The sequence below is a fragment of the Chrysoperla carnea genome, chromosome 2 (assembly GCF_905475395.1).
Source record: "Chrysoperla carnea chromosome 2, inChrCarn1.1, whole genome shotgun sequence".
NCBI lineage: Eukaryota > Metazoa > Arthropoda > Insecta > Neuroptera > Chrysopidae > Chrysoperla > Chrysoperla carnea.
Genome location: NC_058338.1, coordinates 87,986,518 through 88,006,105, shown reverse-complemented (window position 1 = coordinate 88,006,105; position 19,588 = coordinate 87,986,518). Strand labels below are relative to the sequence as shown.

The 19,588-nt window shown below is 28.6% G+C and overlaps 1 protein-coding gene across 1 annotated transcript in view; it reads left to right on the top strand.

Annotated features, from left to right (window-relative positions):
• Positions 1 to 19,588, top strand: part of LOC123293021 (protein turtle-like) — a 434,897-nt gene that overhangs the window by 161,700 nt on the left and 253,609 nt on the right. Inside the window, exon 5 of the mRNA XM_044873737.1 lies at positions 9,937 to 10,081. Coding sequence (XP_044729672.1) covers positions 9,937 to 10,081 — 145 coding nt within the window. The remainder of the gene's footprint in view (positions 1 to 9,936; positions 10,082 to 19,588) is intronic.

Sequence of the window (19,588 nt, the reverse complement as noted above, 5' to 3'; positions counted from 1 at the left end):
GGAGGAGACAACTGAATTGATCGCAGCTCGATCTGTGCATTCTTATGAAAATTGTAATCACACTTTTCTTAAACTTAACTATTTTTCAATTGTTTACATGCAATGTGTATTATAAATATCAAATAAATATTATTGAATATTAACAATTAATTAAACTTGTTGCATTTAAAATTGTGAAAATAAAAGACAAAATAGCATAAATAATAGGAATAATAGATAAATTTGTTAGAAAATAGTATTAAATATACAAACTAAACCATATATACAAGCCATGGACTTACATATCCGTTCATAAAATTATATAATAAAGTAGTGTGTCATTACAATTGTAACACCTAAAACAAAACACGCGAATATAGGTTTATCAACAATAGTTAATGAAATCGAGACAACAAAATTCTGTTAAAATGTTTCGCTTTTTGTCTCGTTTTGATTTTTTATTAAAATTTAAACTTCCACCAAGTTAACCTACTAAATACTTGTTTCTCAAGTTGCTTGAGAATTCGTTGGTAATGGCAGCCTATTTGTTTAAAAATCTGATAATATACAAAGCACAGAGAAGAAAAATTTGAATTTTTTGGAAATTTTTTTTCTTATACATAATACTTTATTCAAATTAGAATTTTTGTTTTTCATACATAATTTTACTTATCTTAGACCTAAAAATCAGTTCATCTTGGTTTTTCAAAGCCAAAACAGGAACAAATTTAGTTAAATTTTTTCTATGGTTTTTCCGAGTACTTTACAAGATTACATGTATGCTTATACGAGTAAAAAATTTATTTTTTTAAATACCCTGCACATAGATACTAAGATGACATTTTAATTAAGTCAGTACATTTATAATCAAGAGGATCATTTTGATATTGACTTTTTTTATTCGCATTCTTACATTTTAAAAACTTATTTAAAAAGACAACTTTTGGTCTTTGAGTCCTCGAATTCATCACATCAAAAGGCTAGAATCATTACGTCTTACTCTTCGTGTAAACCGGAAACAAAAAATGATATTCAAAATTAAAATAATAATCACAGTTCAAAATTATCATTAATTATTCAATCAGGATAAATTTGTGCCACCGTGAAATATTTGTCATGAAAGTCTATTAAATAGATTGATTCATTCAACTTTCAAAATGAATATTAATAATATGTATTAATTATTTAATATATAGAAATATTGTTGCATCCAATAAATTAATACTCGTAACATACAGAAATAGTACAGTAAAATATGTAACAAAAATCGGCTTATTAAGGAACATAAAATAAAACACTCATTTTTTGTTAGTTGTTTCTTAGGAATTAAGTATCATTCGTAAACCGTGAGATAGTTGCGCATATGTCTCTCTTTGTTAATAAACATAATTTGTTACTTAAATGAAACAATCCATATATAATTGACTTAAACGAAACTTGTATTACGTACATGTTACATATACAGGGTGGGTCATTTAAACCTATAATGGCTTATGGCTTGTTTTGTAGCCAACCACTCAAAAAATAACTCAAACAAAAGTTAAAGTTTGATGGGAGACATCATGTTCTGGCATCAGATTGGACCTAGTTCTTCGGGTTTCTTTAATAGCCAATTTTGATCCCAAATGGTAAGAGAAAGAATAACACTTTTAGTTAGAAAGTTAATCCTAATAAAGAAAACTAACATTTTTCATATGAACCATATTTTCGAAAATCGTCAGTTTTCAAAGTAATGCGACTTAACAAATATGTCATTATTGTATTCAATCGTAAAAAAACACGTTTACTAAAAAAAATTCTTTAGTCAAAAGTTGTAAATTGTAATAGAGGACATTCTGTGCACATGACTTTGACCTACTAATTATCGAGAAACTTTTTGCTTATTTTCTTTCGATTTAAATGTTTTAAGCTAATATTTTTTTTAATGAAGATCAATTTTCTAATTTAAAGTGTTATTCTATCCCCAAACGTATAGAACTTAATTGGTTATTAAAATAACCCAAAGAATTAGGTCCAATTTGATGTCAGAACATGACGAGCCCATCAAACTCTGAAACATTCGTTTAAGTTACTTTTTTATTGGTTAACTACAAAACGAGTTGTTTGTCCTTATTGATTAAAATGATCCACCCTCTATTTAACAACAAATATTTAATTTTGTACATGTTTAACATATACGTAATAAAAATTGCCTATATAATAATTTTTTAAGTCAACTTTTGCAATTAATCCTTAACAAACAAATAGAAATATTCGCACAATGATTTACGAATGATATTTGACACTTTAGAAATATATTTGACAAGACTTAAGCAAAAAAGTGAGCGGTATATATCATTTTCCTGAATATGATACATTTTTGACTGTACTAAAAGCTTTTTCACTCTCTAGGTACCTACTAAAGTTTTGTTATCAAATTTACAAAAGTATTTTATATATTCTATGCACAAAACAAACTAACAAAGTCGGTATACACAATCAAAATAGAAAACAATATTACTATATATATACAGATAGTATTAACATATTACCGGTGCTAGTTGTATGTATAGTAATCATTACAGTAGTGTATACAATGGCATTTATTTCTAATTACAATTTATTTACAATATTGCACTAAATATTACATTACAATTTTACATACATTTGTATATGAAAATCATATACAAAATTATTCCTATGTGCATATTTATAATCATAATAATATGAATATATATTTGATTTCAAGAAAATATGAAACAACTTGAGAGAAATTGTTATCAGAATCCATCAATGTTATGACAAAAGGCAAAAATATAACATGGTTTAACGACTGACCATGTAGGTACAAGGTGTCTTTTATAACTTGACAAATGCGTGAAATTCGAAAAATAAGGAACGAAATTGCTTCAAAGGAAAATTGTAAATTTTAAAGGCATACATACGGGTATTGAATTCAATCTAAGTTTTCCAGTTCAATTAAAACGTCCCTCTTATTCATACCTCTTTTATTGGAAAATTTTTTCCGAAGAGTGCCTAGATTCCGCAGAAGACACACGAAAAAACAATTTTTGGAGAAAACTTTTTAGTCCTTTTTTCCCTAAACTGTATGGAGTAGATTGAATTATTTAGTCTGAAAATTTAGGTCAAGTTTAATGTCTGTGCAAGATCCGTGCCAATGGACCAAACATTTTCTGCTTGAATCATTTTTATCGATAAATATTATTTTTAACCCCCGAACTAAAAAAAGGGGTGTTATAAGTTTCACCGCTATGTGTACGTGTCTGTCTGTCTGTCTGTGGCATTGCAGCGCCAAAAAAGATGAACCGATTTTGATTTTTTTGGTTTTGTTTGAAAACTTATTTAATGGAGTGTTCTTAGCTTAGTCTCAAGTGCGAATTTAGGGTTCCGTACCCGAACAAACTAATAATTGGCGATGATCCTCCAAATTGGCTCAGTTTATAAAAGGCCTTACGAAAAAACGCAATTCAATGGAGAGGGTTCTAAGATATGCGAGTCAAGGGTTTCAAATGCGAGTCAAGGGTTCTGGACAAAAAAAATTTGTCGGGGGTTTTTTAAATTTTATACTAATTTTTAAATTTTGTAATATTTTTCACTTGTTACTGTTTCAGCGTATAAAATTCAAAGCGTTGGTTGCTTTATACATTCAATATTTAACTAATCTCGACCAATTCACGCTTTGGATTTTACGCTACAATTAAAATTATTATTCACTTTTTAGTGCAAGAAAGCGTGTTTTTTAAGTCTTTTTAAAGTGTATTTTAATTTAAACAGTTATCGATTAACGATTCAATTGTTTTGATCTGCAGTTTCCTTGTCTCATGAATTCGTAATTTTAGTATATGTAATAATAATTTTGTATAATATTATTTTATTATGAATTAAACTCATTATGTAGTATTTTCAAAAGCAGTAGCGAATAGTAAGCGCAGGACATACTATTGTTATCCTATATAAATAACGTATCTACATGTGTGCACTCTACTAATTCCTGTTTCATTGAAAGTTTAGACTGTTTTATTATGCGGTTTTTAGAAAATATTATTTTATAAAGTTTTCTTCCAAACAAAAAAATGACATGTTAAAAATTAATATTATTTTTGTCTGTCATTGAGACAATTGAAACATGTGAAAGGTTCATTTTGTAATAGTAAAGAAAATTTAAGATTTTATCGTAATCGGGTATCGAGTTTATATAATTCCAGCCCAAATTTTTTGGATAATTTATTTTCCATATCGTATAGGTTAAAATATAAAAAAAAGTAGTTGGAACAGTTCTCGAAATGAAAAATGCTTTTCTTTACATTATTCGGCCAATTTAAACAAAAAATAGGAGTGAAGATACAAAAATTCCCACCCAGTTCAAAGTTGGTAAAAATCACCATCATAAATGAAAACCAAAAAGCCCCCATTGATTCGATCCTGGGAAAAAATTACTCGGGAGTTAAAAGTCACAAACAAGGGTTTCTCCCGATATTCAACAAAACGATAACTTTTATCATAAAAGTATTTGGGACATAAATTGTAGATCAGATAATTTAATATATAAAATATCTCAATACTTTTTTCCTATGCCACCGTTTCTGAGATATAAAGATTCAAAAAGTTGAAAGAGGGTGGACATATAATTCTATGAATTGCATATGTCATTTACATTGAAAATTTTCTAATATTTTCTAACAAATTTAAATTAGTAAGTATGTTAACTTAATTTAAAAAATATTATTTATACAATTTCGATTCCACAATTTCTAATGCAACAAGTTTAATTAGTTGCTATTTTTCAATTATTTTAACTTGAAATTTACTCTACCATTTACATATCAGAGAATTGAAAATTTTTCATAACATCCACCTTTTACGCCAAAATTATCCAATGCAAGCTCTAGCGTCGATTTGATTTTCCTTATCGGGACCAATTTCCCAATAGTGACCACTGTAAACACGGCACCACGACTTCCGAAGTTAATTCGATTTTGAAGTTAATATTTTGAAATAATAAACTATAAAAAAGGTATCGATCGGACACTCTACTTTATCTAGTCCCATCCTCTGAGCATAAATAATTAAAATAACGCCAAAAACGATAAAAAACATACTTCAAAAATGTATACAGCAATCATTAATCCTTAAAAATTTTTTATTGTTAGTTTTTAATTGGTAATTGATATTTTCCTATAATGAATATTATTACCTATTGTTCTGCTTAATTACCAATTATTATATGCATGGTTTAGTCTACCCTATTAACCTGTGGTTATATATCAATCTATTATACAGGACGACCAAAAACTACTATAATGAATTATAGCCAATAGCCATAAATTATATTGGTTAATTTTTAGGCAATTGTATATGTTACATTTCTTATAACAGCTCTTAACTACCGACTATATGTCTTAATGGAATTTTTAAAATTTTATATGCTACAGCTTTAAAGCTACCGAAAAAACGTTTCCATGAACTCATAATCATAGTAACCATAAATATTGAAATTTTCAGCTGGTTCTGTAGCAAGTTGAAAGTAAATTGGTTATGAAACTTTTCTTTAAAAAAAAGAATAGTGCCTTATCTCTAAAATTTGAAATCAGTCCAGCAATTGCACGAAAATTATGGTTTTTATGACTTTGGACCAGTAGAGATTTGTTTTTGGCAAGATAAGAATTAAATAACACATTAAACTTCTTCATCCTTAATCGTAAGTCTTTCTTCAGATTTGAAAACAGAAGGCTTAGGTCCTATGTTCATTTTGATATTTTTAATATTTTTAACTATTTAATTTTTGGTTAAGCATGTTTGGAAAATTGGCTTCAAATTCAACAAACCACATGCTTTTTGGGCTTATAGAAACGTGACGAATGCGTTTTGGAAAACGTTGAGTTACTAGAATATTTGGTCGAAATAAATTAAAATTAAGCATCTTGTTGAAACATTTGATGGGTAATAGAAACTGAAAAATATTTTTTTTATGTTGTACAACCCTGTGAGTAAGAATAAACTTACTCGTCGATGTAATAAAACTCGATCAGATATTGGCAAACAATCCACACGCGTCATATGTGCTAAATGATTTTATCAAAGCTAATGTTGGTAGACATATTCTACACCCTTATAGCTAGCTGGTTTGTACAATCTAGGTACCAGATTTATAATGGAAATTAACTGTAATCACTGTATAAATACATATACGAACTACATAAAAGGTATCATTAAAACAATACTGTGATTTAACTATTTAAGCTCATATGGATATACTATACCATGCCTATTATAAAATGTACCTGTGTTGACTTTAATACCGAAAAAAATTTGTAATTGTGTATAAAATTTATACGGTCGTATGTATTTACAATAATGGATTAACGATAATTTTTTTTACTAGATTTGTTGATAAGTGAAAATAAATTTTGAGTTAACATTAATTGAATTTGTATTTGAAAAGGAATTTACTAGCTAAATGGACGGAAGATTATTTCTGTAATCGTTCGGTAATCTTTACTCGCTTGATAAGAGATTTGATATCGCGTTCCGCATATGCGTCAAATATTTCACGCGTTGAATATTATTTAACTTATTAAATCATAAACTCTACATTATTTTATATAAATTTATTTTATAAGGCACTAGCTAATTAAAAATATTTTGATTACTAGATTATTGTATGATGTTTGAGAGAGAAATGATTGGAATAATAATAATGATTGGATAAATACTTTAAATAATTAAATTCATTTTAATTAGTTTCATCATATTTCTATCAAAAGTTATTTTTTTCAATTTACTGAGTACGACTTATATTAAACTAACGAAAATTTATATTTTTTTTTTTTTTTTTTTTTGCTTCCTCTGTTCTTTACGCTTATAGTGATGACAGTAATTCTTACAATTTCAGACGAAATTGAAAATGATATATTTAAAAAAAAATTAAGATAAGTTGAAGAAATCTGAAATATTCATAATTCGAGAAATAGACAAAATTATATGAAGATAGAAGAAGTTTCAACCACATAAACCATTTGAGAAATAAGAGTTATTTATGTTTCAAATCGAGCCATGAGCAAAATCCTCATAACGCGAGTACTATTATTATTTGAAAAATATTTATGAAAATATAATTCCAATTTTTAAAGTGTCGAGCATAGCACTTGCCATTCATTCTATCTAGAGCCAGTAACAATCATTTTTAATCCCTGAGCCAAAATAGAGGGGTGTTATAAGTTTCACCGTTGTGTGTGTGTCTGTCTGTCTGCCTGTCTGTCCGCCTAAACGAATGTACCGATTTTGATTTGTATTATTTCGTTTAATAGGTAATTTAATTGAGACATTTCGTTTGACATGTTTCGAGTGCGAGCTTAGGGTTTAGTAACCGAAAAAATTACCGAGAATACTATTTTAAATGGATAGTAGGCTATCCCTTTACAATATTACAAACTTTTTATTGAGTCTTTAAAAAATTAAAAACATAATGCACAGATAAAAAATCTTGGTTGAAAGCATTTTAGATATTCAAAAAATATTAAATGTTAAGATAAAAATAAAAAAACTTCAAAAGCATTCCCTTGTGCATGTATGATATGGTTTGCTACGGATTTTGTATGAGAAGAAAAAAAAAACATGGAAAACTCTATAAATCTTGAGACATATTATTACAAATTTCACTTAACAATTTTTCTCAATGTATTCTCTCAACGACACAGAAAGTGTCAAAACATTTAATTTTTGATATTTGTAAAGCAAATATTTATACATTTGTCTATATGTAAATAAATTTATCAATTCCTAAGAAAACATTTCGAATTTTATCAGAGCTAGGTACAAAATGTTTTAAGTGAATATTAAATCGTAAGGAACGAAATTGGAACTAAATATTTTGAGTAAACTGAAACGAATTTTTATGAAATTTGAAGCTGGAAAGTTAATTTTCTTTACTCAATAGGTTCTCTACCTTTATTTGGCAATGTCTCTTTTGAGGATCTTGTACTTATACTCGGTTGCAAACACAGCGGTTAATACTCCAGCAATAAGAAATTGAAATTGCCCTAATCTTCATCGATAGCATGCATTAAAATATAAACAAATCACCATCTATGAACAGAACTCAGAAGCTACCAAAGATCATAATCACTTTCTTAATAGTTAATTGTACAGCTTTATTTATTATTACGTTCTTTCGATTGAAAAAGGTTTTAGTTTCCTAGGCTACGGTATTTTATCTGTAACTATATTCATGGCATGTTGCTGACGGTATTGAAGATTACCCAAATCCGTCTAGCTCCCCTATAGAAGTTTTAACATAAAAAAATGTGGCTACATAAATCTTTGGCCAAAATGAATTTTGAAGATTCTGTAAATACATAAATTATAAATATATTGGAATGAGATTTGTTTGTGTGATACACACAAAAACTGTTTATGGATATTTTTCATTTCAGTAGCACGTCGCCATTACCCAATATATAATATTCACGACCCCACCTTACAACAAAAGAGTTGAACATTTTTTGAATCAATGAATATAATGCCAGCAGGAACTTTTCCTGTATATATATTTTATGTGTGTATTTACTTACACCAGTTCCAGTAATATTATTATTGTTAGTAACATTCCATTTCCTTCGAAAATACAAAAAATAAATAAATAGTTTTACTGAACAATAGTTGAAACATTTCAGTGTATACAGGGTGTCATGTAATTTACGAGACGTCTAAATAACTTTCCGAAAATGTATAATTATACCATGTATAACGATTAAAAATATTGATACTATGAACAAAACTTTGGTATAGGTGTTCATAAAATCACCTACTTAGTGCATTTCCGATTGTCTGTCTGTCGTCTGTCGTTTGTCGTTTGTCCGTCTGCCATCACGATAACTCAAAAACGAAAAGAGATATCGAGCTGAAATTTTTATAGCGTGCTTAAGATGTAATAAGCGAGTGGTGAGGATAATAGAGATAAAACAAAAGTTTAAATGTAAAAATGTTCTTTATAAAAAAATACCCAACTTTTGTTTGAAACATTTTTTCGTAAACATCACTGTTTACTCGTGAGAGCACAATTTATGCGCAAATAGTACAGAATGTATTATATGAGAATATCAGTTATGTATATGTGACAAGTATATGTATGTGTAATGTGAAAGAGTAATAGGGAAATTGGTCTCTGGGAAACTTTTTCAAACCGTCCTCAAAATGTTTTTCAGATCGTTCTGATGAAAGGCTCTCGCGGCCACAAAATTTTGTAATTAGTAATTTTGTAGCTAGGGTTATCAAAGCTACACATATATTATAGTAATAGTATATGATTACCGTGTGCGATATGTGTGTTTTTTGTACTATGTTGTATTTCTTGTTCGTGTGTCCTAGAATCATTATTGAGACAGTAGTCGTATACTATAACTATAATATATGAGTAGCTTTGATCATTTCTAACTCGAAAACCAGCCGTTAAAAAACTTTGTGGTCGTGAGACTTCAGAACCATTCGAGGAACATTTTGGGGGCGGTTTGATAAACTTTCACAAAAAAATGTTTCCTATCTAATCCTTTGGCGATCTTAATTTCTCTGTTTAAAGGTAACATTCTTTGAACAATTAAAATAAATTTTTTAAGTTGATTTTTAAATAACTTATGGGTTTTATTTATGGGAAAATTATTAAATAATGCCTTGTTTTCTTCAGAAAAGACTAACAACAAAAAATTACACTGCTGTGATTTTTTTCGAATCTATCGCTACCGATGCACAATAAATATATAGTTTTTCATTTGAAATTCTGACTTTCCTTGGGACTATTACGCTCGAAGACGAATAAGCTTCTAAATAAATTTTCTTTGACGCTATTTTTTTTGCTTGAAATATTTTTCAAAAAAGTTGATCTAAGAATTGATCCTCCTCGTTATTTATGTGACTCCCGATATATGTGTATTTACTTATGTTTTGTTTGTATGGATGTTCCAGACATCGAGCGATGGAAATACAACGACCAGCACATTGTCGTTTATAGCAAGTAAAGAGGATGCGGGAAAATATCTCTCCTGTCGTGCTGAAAACCCAGTTGTCAACGCTGATGGCCTTGAAGACGGATGGCGGCTTGAAATACAATGTAAGTACTATTCTATTCTGTATGTAGCAGCAGTTGTACAGTTTTATTTATATACGTTGCAAATAGTAGGGCACTATATTTTATTCAAGTTATACATTTTAAGATTCATATAAATTTTAACTTCCATGAATTCAATTTTCGAGAATTTATCAAATGTGGTGCAGCTTACTGTGAAAATTTTTCCAGGAAATAGTATAACGAACTTTGATTTGTATAAAGTACACGCAAATTTGAAACAAATTAAAAAATTTGATTTCATAATATTTCAAAATATGTAATTTGTATCACTAATATAGCAGTGTGAAATGTTTTTTGAGTTTTGCATACACAAACATACAAATAGAATAAAATACACGAACAAGTTACATACAATTTTGCATCACTCACATAGAACATGCATGACGGAGTTGGTTACGTCTTAGACCAGATATCTAGAAGAATTGAGTCCCACCTTCAGTTTGTACCAATGAAAATAGTAAAATACTATACTTTTAAGTTTTTTTACAGACTTCATTCGATTTTCTTGAGTTTTAGAGACATCGGATCACAAACAAGGTAGTTTTAATATTAGTACAGTTAAAGATGTTACAAATAAATGAAAAAGAGAGAAACCGCTCGCATTTTGCTAAAACCTCATAAAGTGTGTTTCTTAGATGTCAAATATCATAAGTAACACATGAGTTAGTGGCGCAAATGTTTCTATTTGTTTATAAACAATAAATTTTTAATTCAATGGAACTGTTAAAGTTAAAGGTAACTTACAAAATTAATAAATAGGTAATTTGATTAACGTATTCGTTATACATGTATAGTAGTTTTCGATTATTTAACAAACACTTAACATTTACGTCAAACAAGTTGCCTAACTACCAATTTTTTAAGTGAACTTTATTATTAATACTTCCATTGAATTTAAACTAATATAATGATATTTGACACCTAAGAAACATATTCTATGAGATTTTAGCAAAATTCGAGCGGTTTCTTTCATTTTTCTTTATAGTCGATTTTTGTAATATCTTTTTACTTTACTATATAATTCGTAATATCTTTTACTGTATTATATAATTCTCTATTAAGCAGACATCAAAACATCATGGAGACACCAAGTATGTAATCCGAAACAAAAATTCACCATCTATTTCATAAATTTTAAAATGTATTTCACATTTTTGGTTTTAAGTTATTATTGAAATTGATTCCTATCAAAGTATTGTTCATATGTATATCAATATCTACATCTCCAAGCCAAAATTAAGTCCAGTCTAAACCACGTACATTATCTGTAGAAAAATGATTTTAAATTAAACTGCAGCCATAAACGAGAATACTATAGGTAGTGACAAATAAATTATGAAATTTGAAAAAAGTTATAATTTATGTAAAAATATACTTTTAATTATTCTGATTTCAATTCATAAAAGCACACTTTTCTTTTATAATATTAAAATTAAAAATCGCAATTTTTAAACTGTATATCGCGTGACCTAACACGTGGAAAAGCCCAGATTTGATGCCATATCGGTATGAACCATATACCATCACTCCATCAGTCAGTTCAGTGTAGACAGCTGGGTATAATATATCCATAGATAATAAATATTTATATTTATTATAATTAGTTGTTTTTGAATATATCTGCCAAACTCATTTGTGTTATTTCGTATAATGATACCGATATTACGTCACCAAATTGGATGCCCGCGTTTTTGACAGTTTAACAAAGGTTTAAAATTTAATTTAAGTTTTTGGCAAGAAAGCGTTTGTATTTTTCCGAAATAAATTTTTGGTGGCTTTTTATTAGCAAAATCAACATTTTGTAGTACTTTTTCAAATATAGTAGAATACCCTATTGAGTACCAAACAGTAAATAACGTCATATATGTCTAGGCGTAGCATTATAAAAACAAAAAATTAGAATACATAAATTATGGATGTCTTAAAAACATAAATTTTTACGTAGAGTATACAAATTTTTCTTTTTTCTCAATTTGTTTAAACCATATTTTTATTTGTGACTTTACATTTCAAAATTTATCAATAATAAAAAAATTATATACAAATTTTCGAAACATAAAATTGACAATGCTGTTTTATCGTCTAGACAGGGCAATATATGAATGAAATAAATTATTATGAAAAATATGTTTATGTTTGTTTCTATTGATTAATTTTGTAGGGTAAATTTACCGGTATATTAGATGAATTAAATTGAAAAAAATTTAACTTGATGTGGTTATTAAAAATTTATTGGTCTTATTCATTTATTTTGAAGGTGAAATACGATTTTGGCATATTAATTCAAATCTGGTGGCTAACAACTAGATTTCTCCTAAGTAATTCAGCAGCATCGAAATTTAAAATGATGCAATGCGTAAAACAGTGAAAAATTATCAAATTTTTGGCAAAGTCTAAAAATATCATATCATATTAAGTTTCCAAAAATGTCGATGAAAAACTGAGAGACTGATTTTGACATCTGGGTTAAGAAAGGTTTAATACAAATTTTATTGGCTCACTTGACAGCCCCGGTTATAGGAGGTTGAACAAATAAGGAAACTTGCGCCGGAAATCATAATATAATGTGCCTGAAAAAAATATTTTAAAACTCCTTATTGGTTCTGGATGTGTAACCTTGGCACCAACAGTAAAAGCTATCAAAGTTCTCATATAAGCTTTGAATACCTTAGAAAAAAAATCCATGATAGTTTAAAGAAATCCCCCCTATTAAGGTACCGAAAATTGACCATGAAAGTTGATGATGCTTAACCTAACGATGGTACCGCCATGAAAAGTTCTTGAAGTTCTGACGAGAATTCTTCCCATGGAAAAAAACAATGTTTTTGACAGTTTTAAATATTATTCTGGCCATTAAGACATCGAAAATTTAATCAATGTTGACTTAACGTAAGTTCTGAATGCCTTAGCAGAAAACGAAGAGCTTTTGATACTTTCAGTCTAAAAGATGTCGAAAATTGACTTTAAAAATTTTCGGTGTCACTAACAAATACTCAGTGCAAATTCTGAAAAGTCACTTATAATAATCAGTTCTTAAATTTTAGAAGAAAAAGGGTAAATACTTATGAACTATCCTTCGTTTAATTTTTATTTATTGTGGTCTTTTTAGACCAGAATACCACATTTATGTAAAAATATCCAATTATACTTATGAAAACTTGGCTATTAAACAAAGAAAAAAATTGATATGTAAAGAAAAGAATATGATTTATTATTAATAAATGTTGGTAAAAAATTGGTTTTATATCTTATTGGTTTCTGAAATATTTTTTATTGTTTGTATTTTAAGTTACAAGCTTTTTTTATTCAAACTTCAGACATTTAGACGTTTTTAATCAGACCGAATTATTTGGTTTTCTTTTAAAAATTTTAACGTACAATAATGTTTGAAAAAATGTAGAATATAATGAAAAAATTTATTAGACGATGAGCCCATAAAGAAACGAAATTTATATTTTTCTTTTTGTGTACGATTTTGATTATTAATAAAGATATGTCATGTCTAATCTAAGTAATAAAGAAAAAGAGGCCAAAGCCGCATCTTGTGCCATCGATTTTCGTATTTCGATGGTTTTAATTTGACTGTCGTTTAGGTTAAAAAAACCAGTGGTAAATCGGTACACATAAAAACGGATTTATTTCCAAATATCAAAAAATTCCTCTTCATTTTTCAACCGCTTGTACAGGATCAAACTTCCTGATTGTTTCCACGTAATATGTTGATAATAAGTCTCCTTTTTATAAACAACAAAAAGGTTCGAAATCGACGATTGAAAAGGAATCGATTTCAATGGATAGGAGGTATTGGCAACAGGATACTTGTGAAAAGCGACAGAAATTTTGAGTATTTCGAAAATTTTGTGAATTGAATTTTGGCAAACTTCCTGACAGTGTTTTTACATTCTTGCCACTTATGAAGAATCAACTGTAAACATGTTTTAAGATCATAAAATTAATTTAATTTTTTAAACCTCTGACGGTATTACATATATTAAAATACCCCACTAAAAGTTAATAAAAAACATTTTTCTCAGAAACACTTAAAAACCAAAACAAAGAAACGTACATACCTTGATTACATATTTTCTTACTAAGAAGTAAAAAAATGGAAATATTTAAATTATTGCATTCAATCTATTTTAATGGCTTTGTTGTCTCATAATACCGTACAATACAAATAAAATATGTTTATGTTATTATAAAAATTATAAAAATAGAATAGGTCTCTACTACTTCGAAAATTCATAAAATCTACTTCGAAAATACATAAAAAGGTTGTAACTTTTCATCAAAGTATTGTTTACTTTTAACTTCCGATGCTAGACGTTATTCTATTCATCTAAGACATTAGAAATACCGAAAGATTGATCATCCCTAAAATGAGGATTTTTAATTTTAAAAATAAAAATGTATTTTTTGAAGTGAAAACTTCTTAAGGCGCGTTGAGCATGTTTTTTTGTGAACAAAAAACATAGAACTCGCGTCACATTTTTTATACACATGTTAAAAACTAAATTTTAATTATTTAAACTATAATTAAAAAAAAAAGGAAAAAAAAAAACAAAGAAAGTTATTTCAAAGTTTTAAGTTTTCACTTTTCACTTCCGGCGACAGTCCGCATGACTCTGACTGCCTTTTTATTTTTTTACAACTTTATGTCATTGGAAATCACCACTTTGAAAAACTAATTTTAGTCGCATATCGAAATTCCTTCGGGGATTTCGGTTTTATTTTCGGATACTATAGAATCTTGACTAATATATCAAAAGCTTTCCTCCGAGCAAAATGTTGAAAATTTAAACAAAAGTCCCTTCAAGAACTTTTATTTACATCGGCATGATATTCACATGAAATGAAAATTGTACGAAAATATATGCTTATACAGGGCGTTCTGTTATTGACTGCAGATTGTTGGCTTACAGAATAAGCTCATAAAGACGAAGGAGAAAGTTATTTACCAATTTTGAATATAATATGAATAAAAAGTAAACAACTTTATCGAATCACATTTTAATAAAATTTTGAAAGCTGGTATTGTATTATTGCATAAACTCGGAAATAATAATAATAGGAGAAGAAGAATAAGTAGGGTGTGGTACAAAGTACATAGATACAACCATTCCCACTACTATATTATATCAATATGCATACAATAAACTAAAGTGATGATGACTCAGTCAACTAACAATAATAAACAACACTCACAAACAATAATATTCATTTTTGGAGTGTTTTTAATGTAGAACAACCTCCTACCTACCTTCAATAATTTATTGAACTGTGATTCGATAAAGCTATGTACTTTTTATTAATATTATATTAATTTATTTTGTTAATTATCTCGCAAACTAGTCCTCAAATCCAAAATTGGTAAAAAACTTTTTTCTTCGTCTTTATGAGCTTATTATGTATGATAACGATCTGCAGTCAATAACAGAACGCCTTGTATAAGATAAATTCTCCCGAAAGCGTGCGTTTATGATTCATTTGAATTTTGGCCCGGTTTGTCTCAAAAAGCCGTTTGGCTGATAGCCATTTCCCATAGAGATAATGCGAGACTCATTGTGAAACATAATCTGAACTATCAACCAGCTATTTTTAAATTATTGCAAAACATTACTTGCATTATTTGAATTTTTTCCCGATTGGTTCAATTTTATGTAAATAGATAGTACATTATATTTAAGTAAATTCTAACTTAAATGTTGAATGTTTTTACGTTCTAGATTGTCATCATCAGTGGTATCACATCTTTTTTACAGAATTATAATATTTTGTAGAGTTTTATAACTGTTGCTACACTGTTTAGTTTAGTTTAGCTACTTGTTGTTATTGTAAAGAATAATGTTTTGATATAACAACAAAAACGGTTGGTAAATTATATTTTTTTACAAAAAAATACACACAAAAATAACGTACAGATTCTGATAGTACTTGTGAAACAATCGGATGTTGTAAATATCTTCACGCGACTGTAATTTCCATTCATTTTCTTTTAGTTTGGTAATTTAAAGACGAAGTTAAAATGGATTGTAAAACAGGATTAAAAACTTAATAGCATAATTTCCAATACTCGTTTATTGACAAGAAAATAATTTCGTCTAATTTATGTCGCCAAGATGATATGTTTTCATAGATTTCTCCAAAAATAGTCGGTGGAAATTAAAAAAAAACTTTAACTTAAAACCTTAGTAAAATATTAAAGAGAAAAACCGTTGTGCCCGACTAATTAAGAACGTGCGAGCGGGGTAGTGTGGGCACAAAATATATTTTTCCAATTTTGATGATGAATTATGTTATAACTTGACAATATTAGACGAAAAGTAAGAATATAATTTTTCAATATCTGGATTTTCAATCGAATCGATCGATCGAAAATTGAATTTTTTGTTAATTGCTTAGCTTTCGATATTTCGAAAATCAAGGCAGATATCGAAAATTTTATTCTAATTTTACGTCTACATTCATGAGGTTATAACAAAATTCATCGTTCTTGTACTACCTAAACTTTCTATATAAGCCACAATGACGTGGGCCTACAGAATAAGCTCAAAAAGAAGAAGGAAAAAGAAATTTACCAATTTTGGATCTGAGGCCGACTTTGCGAGATAGTTAACAAAGAAATTTATATAATATTAATAAAAGATAAATAGCTTTATCGAATCACACTTCAATAAAATTTTGAAGGATGGTATTGTATTATTACATAAACAAAGAAATAATAATAATAATAAGTGAAGGAGAAGAAGTAGGATGTGCTACATTGTACATAGATACCACCATTCAAACTCCTATATTATATCAATATGCATGCGATAAATTAAACTGATGATGAGTCAATCAACAAATTAAGACATGCTAGTTTTTTGGGTGTTTTTATTTTATGTATGTAAATAGATTATAGGACAACCTCCTACCATCCTTCAATATTTCATTGAACTGTGATTCGATAAAGTTATTTACTTGTATTAATATTATATTAATTTATTTTGTTAATTATCTCGCAAGGTAGGCCTCTGATCCAAAATTGGTAAATAATTTTTTCCTTCGTCTTTATGAGCTTATTTCTGTACGCAAACGATCTGCAGTCAATGACAAAACGCCCTGTATATGAAGCTTGCCTGTACACGTCCTGGTGCCCAGTGTTGCCTTTGAGCTGGGTTTAAAAGTTTTTAGCGAAGTAGGACAAGGGGAGGCAAGAACTGGTTCTCGTTCCTTGCCCGACTTTGTGCTACTTTACGAGTTGGTGGAAGAGGCTTATCAATCTTTTCTACAAGATACTACCTTAAATTTCATTTCTTGAAAAAAAATCCTTGGCACACATTCGTTAATGGAAGTATAGTAAATGAAAATAAAATATATTCTTTATTCTTTGATCCTTTCTCCTCCTCCTCTTCTTCAGGTATTCTATTCTGTAGTACCAACCTCGTATAAGATACATTCTTATTCCTTTTTTTAATTTTGTAAGTGTTTGTATATTTTATATTAAATGTCGCTGTCAGAATATTGTTTATTAGTTATTATTATGATTATTTATTAAAAATGTTTGTTATAAGATATATAACATTGTGAGGTAAAGTCTTTTTTCAATTTAGATTTTTTTATTTTTGTTAAATGAGAAATACTTTTGTGTGTGGCTTTTACAAGAAAAATATAAACAATATAAAATAAAAATATTAATCAGAGTGAACGTTTAAGATTTTTCTACATATTTTCTCATTGAAAACAGGACACGTTTATTGCGGTGTCATTCAGGGAAATAGTGCGGATAAGTCCATCTTTACATTTCAGTGCAAGGACGACAACATCAGTGAAAGATTTCGTATCTATTTTGTATAGACACGTCTAAAGAGTATTGAGATATCGGAGCATCAATTAGACGGATTAATGTGACCTTATTTTTTTCTCGGAAGTTTGTTTTATTTTTTATGACACTGCTCGATCTCTGACATGTGTCGATAGACCTTAAATTAACGCTCAGAGAATCGTGTATATGCACACCTATACAGAAAGTGCTACATGTTCTTAAAGATTTTTCTCCTCGATTGTCTTTCTCGGTAGCCTAACAAAGTCGTATCTTTGTAGCACTGAACACGGCATACAAATTATCACATACGACGCCGTCTTCGCTACCAAAATATCCTCGATCTTTGATCAAAATCCATGACCCTTTACGGCGACATCAGCCGATACTTATATTGATTTTGTTATGCCTTTCTATCTCATGTTTGAAAAAAAGTTACAGATGTGTCTAGAATCTCGTACCTGCACTAGTGACCCAGACAAGTACTGCAGCAAGAGCAAATACCACAGTGTTTTAACATCTTTTATATCGGTCGACGGTTAAATATTCGATCCATCTTGGTATCGTGGTATGTAAATGACGTTCAAGATAGTCACGCTGAAGTAGCTTGAACGATTTTTCTTTTTTACTAATATTTTTATCTCCTTGTTAATAACTCTCGAATAGGAATATTCTAACTAATTAAAAGCTTTTTATTCTAATCAAATATAAGAAAAGTGTCATGTTTCTTTTTTGCACCTTTCGGTATACCGTCAAAGCAATCATGGAGACAGCTTATATGTATATTATACATTTAAATGTAAAATATTCATAAATTTATGGTTAAATGAATCTTATACCTGAATAATTACTAAACATTTACAACATATTTGCAATATTCATACAAATTAAGTAAATATTTTTTTATTAATATGTTGTAAAAATTATTTTTAGTAATGAAAACGTTGTAATTTTCATTTAATACCACAGTTTTTTTAAATTATTTTATTTTATTTTTGTTTATATAATATTAAATAATAATATAACCCACCGTAAATAATTTTTGAAAGCCATCATTGTGTCCGACGATCCCGCAACGACATTCGTCACGATGACATATTGTTATCATCACTTGTTATGAAATACTTTTCTATGATGATTCTGTGTTTTGTTTCACTTGCAATTAGATATATAAATTGCATTCTTAGAAAAATTTATAATTTTCAAATAAATAGTTTTTCAAAAAATGGGCAGTACATAGTCGGTGTGCGTACTGAAGTCGTGTGAGTGCGACACCGTAGTCCACACGACTAACTTCCCAGAGGGGGAAAAACATTAAAAAAGGGTATTGTTGGCCTTCATAGATTATTCTTCGAACATGTACTATAGCTTATGCTGGAACGATCATTATGTCCATAGATAAATGATATGTTTTATCCACTTTTCATATTCTGTTTCTTCAGTTTTTTCCAGTTTTCTTATTACCATTAAAAAATGGCTCAACAAATTCTGCTAAAAACTCTTTCAGTTCTTAAATCCGCGATCACGCGTCGAATAAGCCCAGTCACGTGTTAATGTCATAACTGGTCCGTGAGATAATCAAGGCGAAAGAATCAGAACCAACAAAGTCACATACGCGCACACACACACACACACACACACACACACACACACACACACACACACACACACATCACATTGAAAAA